Source organism: Mustela putorius, unplaced genomic scaffold, assembly GCF_011764305.1.
Source record: "Mustela putorius furo isolate JIRA1106 unplaced genomic scaffold, ASM1176430v1.1 tig00000511_pilon_pilon_pilon, whole genome shotgun sequence".
NCBI classification, from domain to species: domain Eukaryota; kingdom Metazoa; phylum Chordata; class Mammalia; order Carnivora; family Mustelidae; genus Mustela; species Mustela putorius.
This window is the reverse complement of record NW_025421403.1, coordinates 275,456-292,296: the sequence shown is the minus strand read 5'-3', so window position 1 is coordinate 292,296 and position 16,841 is coordinate 275,456. Positions and strand designations below refer to the sequence as shown.

At 34.4% G+C, this 16,841-nt stretch overlaps 1 protein-coding gene across 1 annotated transcript; it reads right to left on the bottom strand.

Annotated features, from left to right (window-relative positions):
* Positions 1-5,323: 5,323 nt before the first annotated feature.
* LOC123392370 (dachshund homolog 2-like) lies at positions 5,324-15,814 on the bottom strand. The gene is made up of 6 exons (XM_045081206.1): positions 15,802-15,814; positions 13,563-13,711; positions 13,290-13,437; positions 9,364-9,510; positions 6,529-6,599; positions 5,324-5,515 (listed from the first exon to the last, which is right to left on the bottom strand). Exons 1-6 carry the CDS (start codon positions 15,812-15,814, stop codon positions 5,324-5,326), a joined length of 720 nt encoding a protein of 239 aa, XP_044937141.1.
* Between the last annotated feature and the right edge of the window lie 1,027 nt (positions 15,815-16,841).

Genomic DNA, 16,841 nt, shown 5'->3' with positions numbered 1-16,841 from the left:
AAATAAAAAAGAGAGCTATATGTTATTTGTGTAGTTTTTATAAGTACTACCCCAATCTCTGCAAAGTTTCAAGGCAGAAGTAATTATTTAATTAGAGTTGGTTTTAGGCTCTTTTGGTTAATTAACTACAAGCTGGAGAAGGTTTCTTCACCTAGGTCCTGCTGGATCCTATTTTTCATAGGATAATATTATGATCTAGTTAAATATCCTAGCTAGATGACTAGTGATTTTAACAGTATAGATTGAAAGTGAAAATATCAACACAAATTGACAATGAGGATAATGTGTGAGGGAATTAAGATTCCTATGTTTTAGAGCCCGCTATTGACAGCAAGGCAATTAACTTCTCTTAGGCGATTTCCCTACTTATAAAGTGGAGGTTAATCATATCGTTCTTAATTATCATACAGAAGCAATCCTGGTAGAGGATGTGTGTTAAGAATGGCACAAAACCAAAATCCTCTTTCTGACGGAATTGTTACTAATAAGAGAACTAACAATAAACCTGGGCTTGCCACATTTTGCACAATGGAATAGGAAAACTTAGCCAAATATAAAACAAAAACAAAAACAAAAACAAACAAACAAAACAAAACAAAACAAAAAACCCAAAGCCTTCAAAGGGAAGGGAGACTAGAGGGAACTAGAAGGAGAGACATGTTACAGATTTATTATTTGAGTTCCTGGATGCATGCCTGAATCTATCCCTGGAAATTTCAGTTAAGTCACCCGATAAGTTACTTTTTTAAATTAAGCCCTCCCTTACCCTATCTCCTCAAAAGAAAAGAATGGCACAAAGTTCACCAGGCTATACAAACACTAGACCTTCCCTTTCTTTTTTTCACTCTTCCAGCTTTAGGATTATTCAATAAGCGTGTTGGCATAGAACTACAACATATTTATGTGGCTGCAACATCATTCTACCCTTTTTATTTTATTCTACTTATTTAAAAGAAGTGGTATGACAACAATAACATATTATTACAGTTTTCTATGAAAATGCTGTGTGCTGTACACTAAAACACAAATGTGAAACTGAGAGACTTTAAATCAGAGAAAGACTTTCCTTTTGCATTTTCCTCAAGCTTATCTGGGTTTGAGGAGGGAAAGAGTGAATTTTAAGCTTAAAAATGTGTTGTACACATACAGAGGATGGACCATAATGTAACTGGCTAAACAGTGATAAAGTTGAGTTAAACAACTCTTCCTGGATAAGAGTCAGAAAAATTTTTGATTGATGAATTAATCTATAGACTTACAAAATGCTAAGTAGCAGAGAAACCTATTTTGGCTTGCAAATCTCACTATCTTGCTATCACTAAGCTACAATTTCATCTATTGTGTAAGTGAGATATATAACTGGAGTTGTATGTCTTAGATCTGTAGATGGGACTTTATGTTATCTTCATTAATGTGGCAGCCTTTCAGTTATTGCAAATATTCTGTTAACAATGTAGTAGTAGTTGGTTCAAGCCACCTCTTGACAACCAAACTCAAAATTGCCAAGTAATGTAACCTCTTTAAATTCTCCTTAGAAAGAACTAAAAGCATAATATGCACTATAACCTGGTAGTTATTTCACAGAAAAAGGTATGATATAGTCTGTGAGGTACTATCAATCAAGATAAAAATCCCGTGAGGGATGAAGAAAATGAGAGAGAAATACTTCCTGGGGGAGAAAATAAAAAGATTAGGGCCATCTAATGAATCTTACAGGAAAAAAAAAAAAAACACTGTTGCCTTAAAGAAAGATGTTAAAATCTTCTCTGTGGGGTGTGTGCTACAGTCTTTTTTTCACTCTATGATGACAGTTGCAGCAATGTTTCTCTGAGTAGTAAAAGGCTCCTACTCTCAAAAGAAGCATTTAAGTGGGAAGAAGACCTACTTCCCACAATCTCTCTAATATCTGTCACACTATTAGAAAAGAACACTTTAGAAAAGAACACTTCTACTTTTCAGTGGGAATATTAATATGTCTATGAATACATTACACCATAGTATAAGACATAAAAGGGGAGGGTAATTGATGATTCATCAAGATAGAGCAGGAAGTAGTCTGTGGAGCCCCAAGAGAAAGATGTAGAGCACAATATCATGGGACTTAGAAAACCCTATAGAGAAATTCTACCTGCTCTCCTTTTTGTTTTTCTTTTCAAATCATATACATGGGAAGTAATCATATATGATTTAATTTTTCCAGTCTCCTTACTTGCTCCTACCATCCCTTTCATTGTTATTCTAGCAGATTCTGCAATGACAATTTTAGCTCAAGGGTAATTGTTTCCAATAAATACTAGCATGCCATCTGAAGCTCATTAGAGGAATGTTATTCTAGGTAACCAAGTGAGCAACAAAGACAGAATATAAGGAACTTTCAAAGGTTGAGGAAGGATAGATGTTGCTCAAATTCACTTTCAGAGAGTAGATGAGAATACACATATTCATATATACTTCATACTGTAAATGTATATTAAACTTTCTATATGTTAATTAAGCACATATTACATTGTAAGATGTAATAAGTGTGTTTTTAGCATAGAAGTGTTAAAATTGTGTCTGTTGCTTTTAGAATCAAATGACACTTTAGTCACCTTGCTTTTAATTCTTCAGTGGCATCTTTACAACGTGCTGCATGGATGAGATCATGCTTTTCATACTTTAGAAAGGTTAGTCTATATTCTATGAATAAGATTTTACATTTTTCTGAACTGAATTTTTCTTTTCCCCCTCAGCAGGAAAAAATTTTTAGTAGGTTTATCTTTTGCATCAAATTTTGGTTTACTTTTAACATGTAGGTTAGATTTAATATCTATTTCCTGTGTGTTAGTAGCAAAAGGAAGGAAAATAATTTAAGATTCCACCATATTTATGGAAAAATATATTCCAGTGTTAAATCATTCTGTGTCATGGTCAAACATGTAGGCAAAAAAAGCAAATGTAAGAATCATTTACACAGATTGACATTCCTCTTACAAAAACAGTTCCTAATTTGTTTGTTTTTTAAATTTTGTTTTGTTTTGTTTTCCCCAAACAAATACAATGGCAGGAAAGGGAGCATTGTGTCAGCCCTTACAATTTATGATGCTATCTCCCTTGAACTTTTCTTATTATTTTATTTTATTACTAGAAAGTCAGTTTTTGAAGGCTGTTGTGTTTTTTCTAAAACTTAAGAGCTTCGTGTCCTGGGCTTATTTTATCTGTTATTATTAAGATGATGATGTCAATTCTCAAAATTTTAAGAACATGCACTGTCAACTGTACCAGTAGCTCCTAACAATGAAATATAGTCATATAAGAGTTAACTAAGGTATAAACATGCAAAAGGAGAAGTCTCCCTGTGATCATAAAATGATGTTATTTTCTGTTCAGCAGTTCATGTTACTACTGTTTATGATAATTAATTAAAGGAGCTGTTGCTTTAATGTGCAAATAGGGAATCTGAGAAACTGAGAGGGCTTTTAGGTCTTCAAGTGAAGTTAAGTCAATCTGGGTGCGGGCAATCAAATGTAATGAAATCACTTGTCAGTGCTAAGCTTGCAAAAACTGTAGAGTCTGACTAGGGAGTAAAAGGATTATAATTAGATTTCCAATAGGATAATAACTAAATGGCAGAACACAGTAAAGAGAAAATACTACTTTGTTAGATAATGGTACTGCTGTTCAGTTTTGGTGTTTATCAGTGCTCTTGTAGTTGTGCTAATTTAATTTGCTTTTATCAGCAGAAAGGCACTACACAAATGGTACTTGAATGTCATTTGAAAAAAATCATTGATCTGAAGGTGCACTTAATGACACCCAGTATGTTTATTTAATGTGGAACAGAGATTGGTTGATAAGATGGTTAATGTGCTGTCTTGCAGGCCCTCAACTGAATTATGTGAATCTAGATGAGATAATATTAGTGTATATGTTCCACCGAATCCTTCACCTCCACCAACAGTGGACAGAGCCATCAGAATGAGTATGTATTCATTGTGTGATCACCTTAAAATATTCAGAAGGAGTTGCTATAATAGACCATTAAAATTAGGGTTACAAAAGGTGGTTCATGCATACCTTGTCTGTCAAACAACATTCAAAGCATAAAAGACATAAAATAACTAAGCTAAAGAGATTTAGAATACATGTATGAATCTTAGTACAAAGAATCTTTTTTTTTTAGTACAAAGAATCTTTGTACTAAAATCCATGTAACCATTAGCATAAAACTGTATATAACTTTATTAGTTTTAAAGATGACCAAACAACATTCTTCCAAGTCCTCTTTAAACTCTCCTAAGGATGGGCACCTGGGTGGCTCGGTGGGTTGAGCCGCTGCCTTCGGCTCAGGTCATGATCTCAGGGTTCTGGGATCCAGTCCCGCATCTGGCTCTCTGCTCAGTGGGGAGCCTGCTTCCTCCTCTCTCTCTCTCTGCCTGCCTCTCTGCCTGCCTCTCTGCCTACTTGTGATCTCTCTCTGTCAAATAAATAATAAAATAAATAAATAAATAAATAAATAAAAATAAAATATATTCTACCTTAATCCTTTCAAAGATGTACTAATTCCCTCATATTTAGCCAGCAAAAAATAGCAGAAATTACTAAAAGTATGCTCAATGAAAATAAATATTAAATGTGCCCTACCCCAACCACAAGTTAATATACAAAAGCCATTCTTTGCAGACTTTGTTAAAATAAGAAAATTTAAACCAAATCAAAGGCTTTTGATTTATATCATCTAACTAATTCCCAGGAATTAGATACCTGTTTTTAGTTGCATGGAAATGAAATAACTTTAGGACAGTAAAAATGTTTGTATATATTTCAGAGTAGGGAAAGATGTTACTACTGCAAATTAAAGACATCATATACATTAAACAAACAGCAATGGATTGAAAGTATAGGATTATAGGATAATAAATGTACAACCCACTGATGGTGTGTTTGCTTTAACCTCTCCAGTTCCAAAGCTGACCTTAAAGTCCATCAAAGGAGGAGCACAATCAAACTCAACGTTCCATAAAAGACTGGCTCTATATTTGTGTGTCACAAATTAAGAAGTCATCAAATGCTTCAAGCTTATTCAACCCTACCTTGTCCCAATATGTGACAGCAAACTCAACTACTGGTAGCCCACAACTAGTGGAGATTTTGCTCATAAATTTAACTGTGGTGACTTGATCAGACAGACAATGAGTCTTGTCCATATTGGCTTTGGGCGCATAGATGCAACTTTTAAACTGAGGGAAGAAAGCCAGCAAGCATAAGAGGGATTAAAAATATCAAAAGCTTCACTGAATGAACAAAGCACACTTAGCAAAATTAATGCATTAATTAGATCTACTCAACCGCAGCAGAAACAGGCATTATCAGAAGATCCATGAGCTCTGACAATCCTTGTTTTGTAAAAAATGATGCGCAAGTCTACATGAGTGAGGGTTTCTAAATTTTCTGAAACTACCACATAAGTGTGGACACACAAAAGAACCCAAATGGATCTTTTAGTCACATCTAGTTCCATTACCTTCATGTAGACCTAGTAATTACACAATGAAAAGGCATTGATTAGTTAATCCTCTAGCAAGTAACATCCATGATTGTCTTGCTTTCTGAAGTTAAGAAATCATTTTTTCATAGAGATTCCTTTTCTTTTTTATTAGAGTGAGACATTTTTCCATATTAAACATAAAAATAAAGGTAATCTGCATACAAAGAGCTAGAAAACTGCATTAAAATCAGACAAGAAAAATTCCAGTGGTTAAATTCAATTTCTCCTTTCAGATTGTTTTGCACTCCAGTGAAATTTTAAATTGACTTGTATCATCTATTCTACTACTACCAAGTATTTTTAAATATTTTAAAGGATCTAAGCACTTATGGGAATCTTGAAAATCATGAATTACAAGTCATGTTCTTATTTCCATATTTAGATGGCTTCTAAAGTTATCTAAACAGCATTGGAATTTAGAGTGTGATAAAAATGTTGTCTAGAACTCATCAAACATATTGATAGGTTATAATTATTCTACCTGTGGTTTTTACAAATTTTTAAAAGTATATTATTGTACACTTCAGAAAGGTAAATTATATTTACCATTATGCATTTTTAGAATATGCCTAAAATAAATATACATTCTTTTTAAAAAGCTAAGTGTACAAGAAATTTCCCACATTGTATATGTGAAATTGATGGGATTGGGAGGGAGACAAACTATAAGTGACTCTTAATCTCACGAAACAAACTGAAGGTTGCTGGGGGGAGGGGGGTTGGGAGAAGGGGGTGGGATTATGGACATTGGGGAGGGTATGTGCTTTGGTGAGTGCTGTGAAGTGTGTAAACCTGGTGATTCACAGACCTGTACCCCTGGGGATAAAAATATATGTTTATAAAAAATAAAAAATAAAAATAAATAAAAATAAATACTGAAGACTTCTTCCTCTGCCATAAAGTGAGAATAATTAAACTTATTTTTTTATTTATATAGAGAATACCAACATAGGAACTCATGCCCACCCCATATCAGGCAGTTATAGAGAGGAGCTGTTTACTGTACCTTGCATAGTAGTACTATTATGAGGAGTCCCATTGTTTTCTACTTCAGTGTCTGGAATTCCAGTATCTGAAAGAAGTGACATTCAAGATTAAGGTACAATTCTATTTTTTTCTGATTCCATTTAAAGTGAAACTAGTAATTTGGTCCTATGGATAGCACAAGATCTTGGATAGCATTCTTGTTATTATTTTCATATGTCTGTTTTTATTTTTTTATTTTTTATTTTTTTTTATTAAAAAAATTTTTAAAGATTTTATTTATTTATCTGACAGACAGAGATCACAAGTAGGCAGAGAGGCAGGCAGAGAGAGAGAGGAAGAAGCAGGCTCCCCACAGAGCAGAGAGACCGATGTAGGGCTCGATCCCAGGACCCTGGGATCATGACCTGAACTGAAGGCAGAGGCTTTAACCCACTGAGCCACCCAGGTGCCCCCATATGTCTGTTTTTAATGGTAGAAGGGAGAATTATAAACTATAGCTGAATTCTAAAATTTGGCATATATTTTCAAGTATATAGTAAACACTTCTTTATTTCATTCTCTAGAGATAATTCTCAGGAAAATAATCCTCTCAGACTATCAGGCAATATGACCTGAATGTAGAATAAGAAAAAGATGGATACAATTGCATAAATGGAAGGTCTCTATTCTTATGCTATATTTTTCATTGTAAAATGAATGAGAGATGATGATGAGATTATCTCTATGCTAAGCACACTGAAGACCAAAACACACGTTATGGTTTGTGGTCTTTATGCATTACTGGTTATAAGGGCAAAGGGATACATGAATTTTTTTTTATTATTTTTTATTTATTTTCAGCATAACAGTATTCATTATTTTTGCACCACACCCAGTGCTCCATGCAATCTGTGCCCTCTATAATACCCACCACCTGGTACCCTGATGTCCCACCCCCCCGCCCCTTCAAAACCCTCAGATTGCTTTTCAGAGTCCATAGTCTCTTATGGTTCACCTCCCCTTCCAATTTCCCCCAACTCCCTTCTCCTCTCCATCTCCCCATGTCCTCCATGCTATTTGTTATGCTCCACAGATAAGTGAAACCAAAAAAATTGAGAAAAAAAGAAATAAGTTGGGTTTTTCTTTTCAATTTTAAATATGAGATGTGATTATCTAAAAGCTATCTATATCCATGGAGCATAGATTTATATGAGCATTTATATATATATATATATATATATATATATATATATTCACTTGGTCATCCTTGGGTAATGGTATAACAGATGTTAGTGCATCACCCAATGCCATCAAAGATTAATATAAGAAAATGATTTGAATACAAGGTACCCATCATGCTGTAGAAAGAGCTGTTTTTCCCTTATGATAGAAAACCTAGACCAAGATAAGCTCAATTACAGGTGGATTTTAAATATGTAAAAAAAAAATAATGTCAAACCACTTCAGAATGACAAGCTCAGCGCCTCAAATAATAATAATAATAATAATGAGTACATAGAACATAAGCCCCATTGCTACTCAAGAAATGTTATTTTTAGAACATTTGATAAGCAAGGATTCTGGCTTTCACTAAGATGTCCCATTGTGTAAAATATTAATATATAATTATTTTTTTCTGCGTCTCAACAAGTCATGGTTAGGATGAGTTAATAATATATCACTGTATTTCTATTGATTGTGAGCATAATAATCCAAGACAGTCACAGTAAAAAAGGAATTTAACTTCTGGAAAGAAAGAATATGACCCATGTTTGTAAAAAATTATTTAGTCATTCTTGGTATAGGACACTGAAGCACACTTTTAGTTTTATGTGTGTGTCATACATGTGTATGGGGTATGCATACATGTGCATGTAAAATTCTTGGGCTTATACTTGCTATACACACATATTAGTTAATATACATATGTATATTTAACATATCAGTTAAAAATACAAGCTGTCAATGTGCTGTGAAAGAAGAATCTGAATATTCTATGAGAAGAAATGATGTTGTAGGGTTTCATAATTGAAAATGTAATAAGAAAAATTTGGAATTAAGAGATTTCATGACAGAAGCATCTCTTCTCACAGAATCTCCAGGAATGTACTTAAAACATACTTTTTTTTTCATCCAGGCCCTCCTTAAACCCTCAACACTGATGGAATCTACATTAAAGAAGCCAACATCCTATAATTCATTAAAAGAGAGTACAACAATCATCAGCATATTTTAATATGAATGGATATAAAATACTCATGTTTTAGGTGCAAGTAGGTTATCAGTATTACTGCTTCTACTGTAAAAGTCAGTGTGGTTTCCTATTATTCCTAGGCTATTTGTATCTCTCAGAATAGGGATTATTTTGACACATTTAGTTAATAACTAAAACAATTGGCCTCAAATTGATTTTCTTTATTCTTGAACAAAGCCTGCCCCTCCTGCTCTTCGTCTTTCCTTCCTTCCTCCTTCCTTCCCTTCCTTCCTTTCTCCCTTTCTTTCTTCTCTCCCTTCCTTCCACCCTCTCATCCTCATTCTAGATCTTCCTCCCTTCCTTTCTCCCTTCCCTTCCCTTCTTCCCCTCCTCACTTCCTTCCTTTCTTCCCTCTCTTTTTTAAAGATTTTATTTATTTATTTGACAGACAGAGATCACAAGTAGGCAGAGAGGCAGGCAGAGAGAGAGAGGAGGAAGCAGGCTCCCTGCTGAGCAGAGAACCCACATGGGGCTGGATCCCAGGACGCTGGGATCATGACCTGAGCCAAAGTCAGAGGCTTTAACCCACTGAGCCACCCAGGCGCCCCCCTCTCTTTTTTAAATTGGGTTTTTTTCTTTGTATACTTTGAGTGTGAAAGTCCAAATCTGACATTACCTTTCAACATCCTCAGGCCACTGTCACCAGTAGTGGCTTGCTTAAGTGCTTGTTCCACTTGTTCCCGGCGCTTTGATTCAAATTCCAAGGCTTCCTGCAGTTTTCTCTTGGCTTTTTTCTCCTTCTTTAGACGCTTTTGCATGGTAGCTATAACATGAAAAGGTAAATAGTTCCCAAAACTTTGGTCAATAAAATAGGTTTGCCAGTTTTTGTGGATTATAAATCATATACAGATACAGAGAAAGACACAAACAATATCATTAGCTTCTTTTGGTTCCAATTCTCATTAGATTCAACAGTGTTCAGTCATACAATTTACTTCTTTATGCTTTCACTTTTGCGGGGCATATGTTTTTTTAGATAAAATTATTGGGCACTTGCAATATATTGATTCATAGCAGGGTTTTAAGCATACCAATCTTCACAGTCTTTCTGAATCAGTTTTTAGAAATTGAGATATTTTCATTGTGACAATAGAAAAACATTCAAAAACCATGCAAAATTAAATTTTTATGACATTTAAAAGATGTTAGAAGTGTTCACATATAATTAAAATATTTTATTGAACTAATTATGATGGTAATTTAAGTTTCACTTGTATTTATTTCAGAGTTCAAGCTCTTTCACATAAATGACCTTCAGCTACTTCAAAATAATAATGTGCCCAGGTAAATTTATGTTTATGTGAAACAAAAATTCAGAGGTCTGAGGTAATAAAGTTGGAAAACTTGAAACAAAGAAACTGAGAATATATGGTTTCTGTTTTTTTAATTTTGTTTTAGATATTTATTTATTTTAAGAGGGGTAAGGGACAGAGGGAGAAAAAATTCAAGCAGACTCCCCACTGAGTGTGGAGCCCCAGTGCAGGATCTATCTCACAATCCACAAGATCATGACCTGAACCCAAACCAGGAATCTGGTGCTTAACTGACTGAGCCATCCAGGCACACCTGGGTTCTGTTATTTTTGGCAAAAAGTTTTAAATTAGGTTCAACATAAAAATATCTTAGTATTTTAATTATACTTATTTATCACCATTCATATAAAGCATTTAACAATTAATTAAATAAGAAATCTAGATTATTCAAATTATTGTATAACTTAGTGTTCATAATAATCCAAAATTTTGCTTCTAGTAAAATTATTGGCTCAAAAATATCCTATATGTTGATTTTCTTTAAATTTATGACTACATATATTACAAACAATATCACAGTGAAGAAAGAAGCAAAAAATGTGCACCTTTAGCTCAAAAGGCTGACCTATAGCCTGCATTGTTCTGATAAGGATGACATATGTGCTAATTGCTACATTCTTAAAGTGTCTCATGACTGCCTATAAATCTTGCTGACAGCTAATATGAATTGAATGATAAGCGCCAGAGAAATATTGTGAAACAATTTTATGAGTAGATATTTGAAAAAGACATTTATGATGTAATACTCCCTGCACATCCCCTCTCCTTTGAGTGTTAAGCATATAACCAACCAGCTTCATGGAGTAAAAAGTACAACTCTTTCTGCCCATGGGTCCTGTCCCTGTGCTACTTAAATAAACTTATTTAGTTGTATTGTAAAACACCTTAAGAATTCTCTCTTGAACATTGTGCTCAACAATTCCACAGCATCAGCATATTACATTTAAAATTACATAAATAAAAATAATAACTACTATTTATTTAGGAGTTACTATGTACCTAGCACTTTTTCTGGGACTATATCTCATTACTTTTTTGACTAGAAAAATAATAAGAATTCTAAATATATATACATATATAACTATGTTTTTATGGAATATTTACATATATATAATTATATTCTTTCTATATACTTGGACAGTTTTACTTTTGAGCACAAGATCAATTTCCCCCCTCTTTCCTTTCAATCATATGACTTCAGATAAAGAGTTCACACTTCGTCAAAAAAAAGTTGGTTATACTGGATATGAGATATTTAGGGAACTAGAAAGGAATTTAAGTGATTATCCAGTTCAACTATTATAATAGATGAGGATACTGAGGTTCATAGAGATGAAGTACATAATTTTATTCTTAATCAGTGAGGATGAAAGATTAACAGTTTCTTTTTTTTTTTAAGATTTTATTTATTTATTTATTTGACAGACAGAGATTATAAGTAGGCAGAGAATCAGGCAGAGAGAGAGAAAGGAGGAAGCAGGCTCCCTGTTGGGCAGAGCCCAATGTGGGGCTCGATCCCAGGACCCTGAGATCATGACCAGAGCCGAAGGCAGAGGCTTTAGGCCACTGAGCCACCCAGGTGCCCCCAGATTAACAGTTTCTTATAATTATGTTAGTCATTAGATGTAAGATGTTCACAGTAGTGCTTAGCACATAGCAGACAGTTGATAAGCATTAGCCAGTAGTAGTACTAGTAGAAGTACTAGTAGTATACTAGTAGTAGTGACAGTAATGATAGTAGTAATGATAATAAGATATGGTAGTAGCAGTGGTATTATTATTATATCATAATAATAATATGCTACATTTATTAAATACAAATATTTCAGAATAAGTTTGATAGTAGATATAATATTACATCTACCATATCAAGGCCTTTTTTATTTTTTATTTTTCTTAAATATTTTATTTATTTACTTGAGAGTGCAAGTGAGAGAGCATGAATGGAAAGGGGGTAGAGCATAAACAGGTGTGGGGAGAACATGAGGAGTGTTGTGGAGAGCATGGTGGGGAGGAGAGCTTAAGCGATGAGCCCATGAGCAGGATATGTGAGGGGGGATTATGAGCAGTGGGGAAGGGTAGAGGGAGAGTGATTAAAAGGGAGAAGCAGCCTCCCCACTGAATAGGGAGCCCAGCTCTGGGCTCGATCTCAGGACCCCAGGATCACAACCTGAGCCAATGGCAGATGCTCAACCAAGGGCCACCCAGGTGCCCCTATCATTTCTAGGTCTTTTTAAAATACAATAGATGTGATAGTAGTTAAAAGATAGACCTGAAGAGTCTATAAGAAGTTAATAAACAGAAATTGATATGAGTACAACCCTAAAAGTTAGAAGCCAATTTTAGTCTATGTAGTAGATATGCATAAGTCAATCTAAGACTGTTATTATATTTAACACATGATTATTAGATTCTTTAGTATAAAAAATTATCCTACTAAAATATGTGTCTTTATGACTGCTAGTCATAATAATATTTTGCATACCAAATACAAGAAATAAATGAATTTTTCTAAGTTTCAAAAAGTAAAGTTCTTGCTTAATAGTATTTAATGAGTTTGTCAAGATAATGAGCCAATGTATGCTGCTTCTTGCTTTCATGCCTATGCTCACTGATACCTCTATCTAGAATGTCTAAACCACTCAGATACTCTCACGCTATTTCTTAGCCTACTGATCTTCAAGACTCAGTTTCAAGTATCAGCATCAAGAAGCATTCCTCAACTATTCACTTCCCTACCAAGCTGCACTAACTACCTCTCTCTATATAAGCATATATACTGTACATCATTGCTCTTGCCACTTTGTCTTGAAATTAACTGGTTGGTTGTGCTAGCCTTCTAAAATACAAATCTCTCAAGGACAGGTACTGAGTTTTATTTATCTTAAATCCTCAGAATCCAGCACTATTCTTGACAAAGATTAAGCATTTCATCTACAGGAAATTATTAGATTATCTATATCCAGGAGTATTTTATGAAATTGTGGGAAAACTAAGAATATTCATATTTTACAAATTGGCAACTGGCCTGAAGTCCAGATCTAGTTCATTATCTTTTATAATAAATAGAAATGGTATAAATATCTTGCCATGTGGATTACACATAGTATTTGATTCTTTGCTTGTCATTTTTTTCAGTAGTTCCAAACTAAATCTGAGGATATTTCTACTACTCTTGAAAATATCTACAACAAAGTGTTTATTCTGTAATTGAACTTGTCAAACTTACTTCTGCTTTGAAGCTCAACTGCAAGTTGTTTTTCAAGGTTTTCTCTAATTTCTCTCTCTCTATAGAGCTCCGTTTGTAGTTCTTTTTTTTCTTGTTGAATCTGCTTCTCCTGGAAGTGAGCATTATCCAAAGCCACTTTCAGTAGACCCTGTCAAAGTGCAGCAAATGACATGCAGTTCATCTTATTTGTTTTAGTTTCTCAAGTATGAAATAATTTATGTAGATGCTAATGTCTTGTATTACGTTTATTTTGTTTATAGAAATATTGTTGACCTGAATGTTGGTCAACAGAGTCTCCACGGAGGACAGACTATCAGCAAAAATGAATGGTCCAGGGAATCCAGGAGACAATGCCTGCCCAGGAGTCAGTTGGATTTTGTCCAAGGGTGACTTCATCAGTGGGATTTGAAATGGTAATTCTTCTGGAAAAAAACAAAATTAATATCAGAATGTTCACAAATTAACAGGTCAAAATTTTCACTGTGTTTCCTTTACCTCTAAAAGTATCTATAAATATTTTGTTTCTAAAACTAGATAATGGAAAACTCTTAATTGGAAGTCATACCTATTCCCCAGTTGTATTTGTTTTTTTTTTTTTTTTCAAAATAAGTGTCAGGAAATAATCTGTGAAAATGAAACAACATATACTGGTAAAGATGTATGAGACTTGGAGAAACACATTTATGATATGTTTATGAATACCTATAAATTAAATAATTAGATCACCTCCTTATAAAGCATATACTGTTTTTATTCTTTTCAAATTTATCTGTCATCTATCTATCATCTATCATCTCCATTGTTTAATAGCTTTATTGAAGTATAATTCATACACAGTAAAATTCACCTATTTAAATGTATATTTCAATGATTTTGATTAAATATACAGAGTTGTGCAACCATCATCACAAATCTATCTTAGAACATCTTGATCACCCCCAAAATACCCATCATGCCCATTTACAGTTAATCTCCTTCCACACCCCCAGTGCTTGGCAATAACTAATCTACTTTCTGCCTCTATAGGACTGCCTTTTCTGGATATTTTACACAAATAGATACAATATGTGGTCTTTTATGTCTGGCTTCTTTTACTTAGCATAATGTTTTTGACAATCATCCATGAGGTAGCTTGTATCAGTGGTTTCTTCCTTTTTATTGCTGTAAACTATTCCATTACATGGATATATTGCTTTTCGTTTAATGATTCACTAACTGACAAGCATTTGGATTAATTCCAGTGTTATGTTTTATTTTGAAGAAAACTGCTGATGAAAAAATATTAGCTGTGATGTAAAAACACAAGTTATATCTTTTCTTCCCGTTTATTTTTATATTATCTTTTCTCACATTCTCATTACTTTAGCAAGATTCTCTCTTAGCTTCAGGTAAAGAGACACCAATAAAGTTATCGTTTAATAAGATGTTTTGAACCGATATACCTGATTACAAAAATAATCTTCTCTTACACTGAGAAGCTAACTACTTGACTATGTATTTGAATTCTGATTGAATATCTTTTAGGTGAGATGTACAAATCATCAGACAGCAAATTTACCCCTGAAATTAGAAATTGGGGCTTTTTTGACAGGGATAAAAATAATCTGCTACAAAGAAGTGATCTTCAAAAGTACCTAAACAAATCATGGCATTCTTTTTTTTAAAATTCATCTATTTATTTGAGAAAGAGAGCAAGAATGGAGGGAAGGGGCACAGGAAGAGGGAGAGAGAGAATCTTAAGCATATGCTCCACCTAGCACAGAGCCCGACATACACAGTTCCTGACCTTGCAACCTCGAGATCATGACCCGCCCTGAAGTTAATAGTTGGATGCTTAACCAACTGAGCTACCCAGGTATCCCCAAACCCTGGTATTTTTTTATTATTTAAATTCAATTAGCCAACACATAACACATCATTAGTTTCAGATGTAGTGATCAACAAATCATCGGTTGTGTATTACACCCAGTGTTCACCACATCATGTGCCCTCCTTAGTGCCCATCACCCAGTTACCCCATTCCTCCCCCACCTCCCCTTCAGCAACCATCTATTTCTTTCCTGTATTTAAGAGTATCTCATGGTTTTTATCCCTCTCTTATTTCTTCCCATTCAATTTTCCCTCCCTTCCCTTATGGTGCTCTGCACTGTTTCTTATATTCCACATATGAGTGAAACCATATGATAACTGCCTTTCTTCTATTGACTTATTTCACTTAGCATAATACCCTCCATGTCCATGCTGATGTAAATGGTAAGTATTCATCTTTTCTGATGATGGAATAATATTCTATTGTAGATATGGACCACATCTTCTTTATCCATTCATCTGTTAAAGGACATCTTGGCTCCTTCCACAGTTTAGCTATTGTGGATATTGCTGCTATGCATGTTGGGATGCAGGTGCCCCTTCTTTTTACTACATCTTTCAGAGCCTGGTATTCTTAAATGCCTTCAACAGCAATATAGGATGGCATGAATCATAGCACCTCAAACAAAATTATTCTACTTACTATATCTCTTCATTTCGGTAACTGGGCAAAAGCAAAGTGCAAAAATATGCATCTCCCTGGTCAGAAAAAAATTCAGTGACCCCATATATTATGAAAGTAATTTGAGGGGGAAATAAACACAACTAGTCTTGAATCTGGACCTAACCAATTTTCACAAAAATTTAGCTATTGGTTCTGGTTCCAGGAGGGATAAGAATATGGATTTATCATATAGATAGAGCTAGTTTTTCAATTGCAAGAAGCCTATACATGTAATTATGAACCACACAGATTTCATAGTCATCATGGTTTGCTCCACAGTAAATGGTATGCACCATTTACTGTATGGGAAGCTGTGACATAGAATTGTGGGAAACTTCTATGAGATTTTTAATGGTACAGCATTATCTCTGAATAAAATGCTTTTTCTTTTTTTGCTTTTAAAAAAATTACTTATTTTTTAAATTTCTTTTCAGTGTTCCAGAATTCATTGTTTATGCACCACACCAAGTGCTCCATGCAATACATGCCTTCCATAATACCCACCATCAGGCTCACCCAACCTCCCACCTCCCTCCCCTCCATAACCCTCAGATTGTTTCTCAGGGTCCACAGTCTCTCATGGTTCACCTCCCCTTCCAATTTCCCCCAACTCCCTTCTCCTCTCCATCTCCACATGTCCTCCATGTTATTCCTTATGCTCCACAAATAAGCAAAACCATATGATAATTGACTCCTCTGCTTGACTTATTTCACTCAGCATACTCTCCTCCAGTCCTGCCCATGTTGATACAAAGGTTGGGTATTCATCTTTCTAATTGAGGATGATACTCCAGTGTATATATGGACCATATCTTCTTTATCCATTCATCTGTTGAAAAGCATATTGGTTATTTCCACAGTTTGGTGACCGTGGCCATTGCTGCTATGAACATTGGGGTACAGATGGCCCTTCTTTTCACAACATCTATATCTTTGGGGTAAATACCCAGTAGTGCAATTGCAGGGTCACAGGGAAGCTCTATTTTCTGAGTAAAATGTTTTTAATAGAAATCACCATT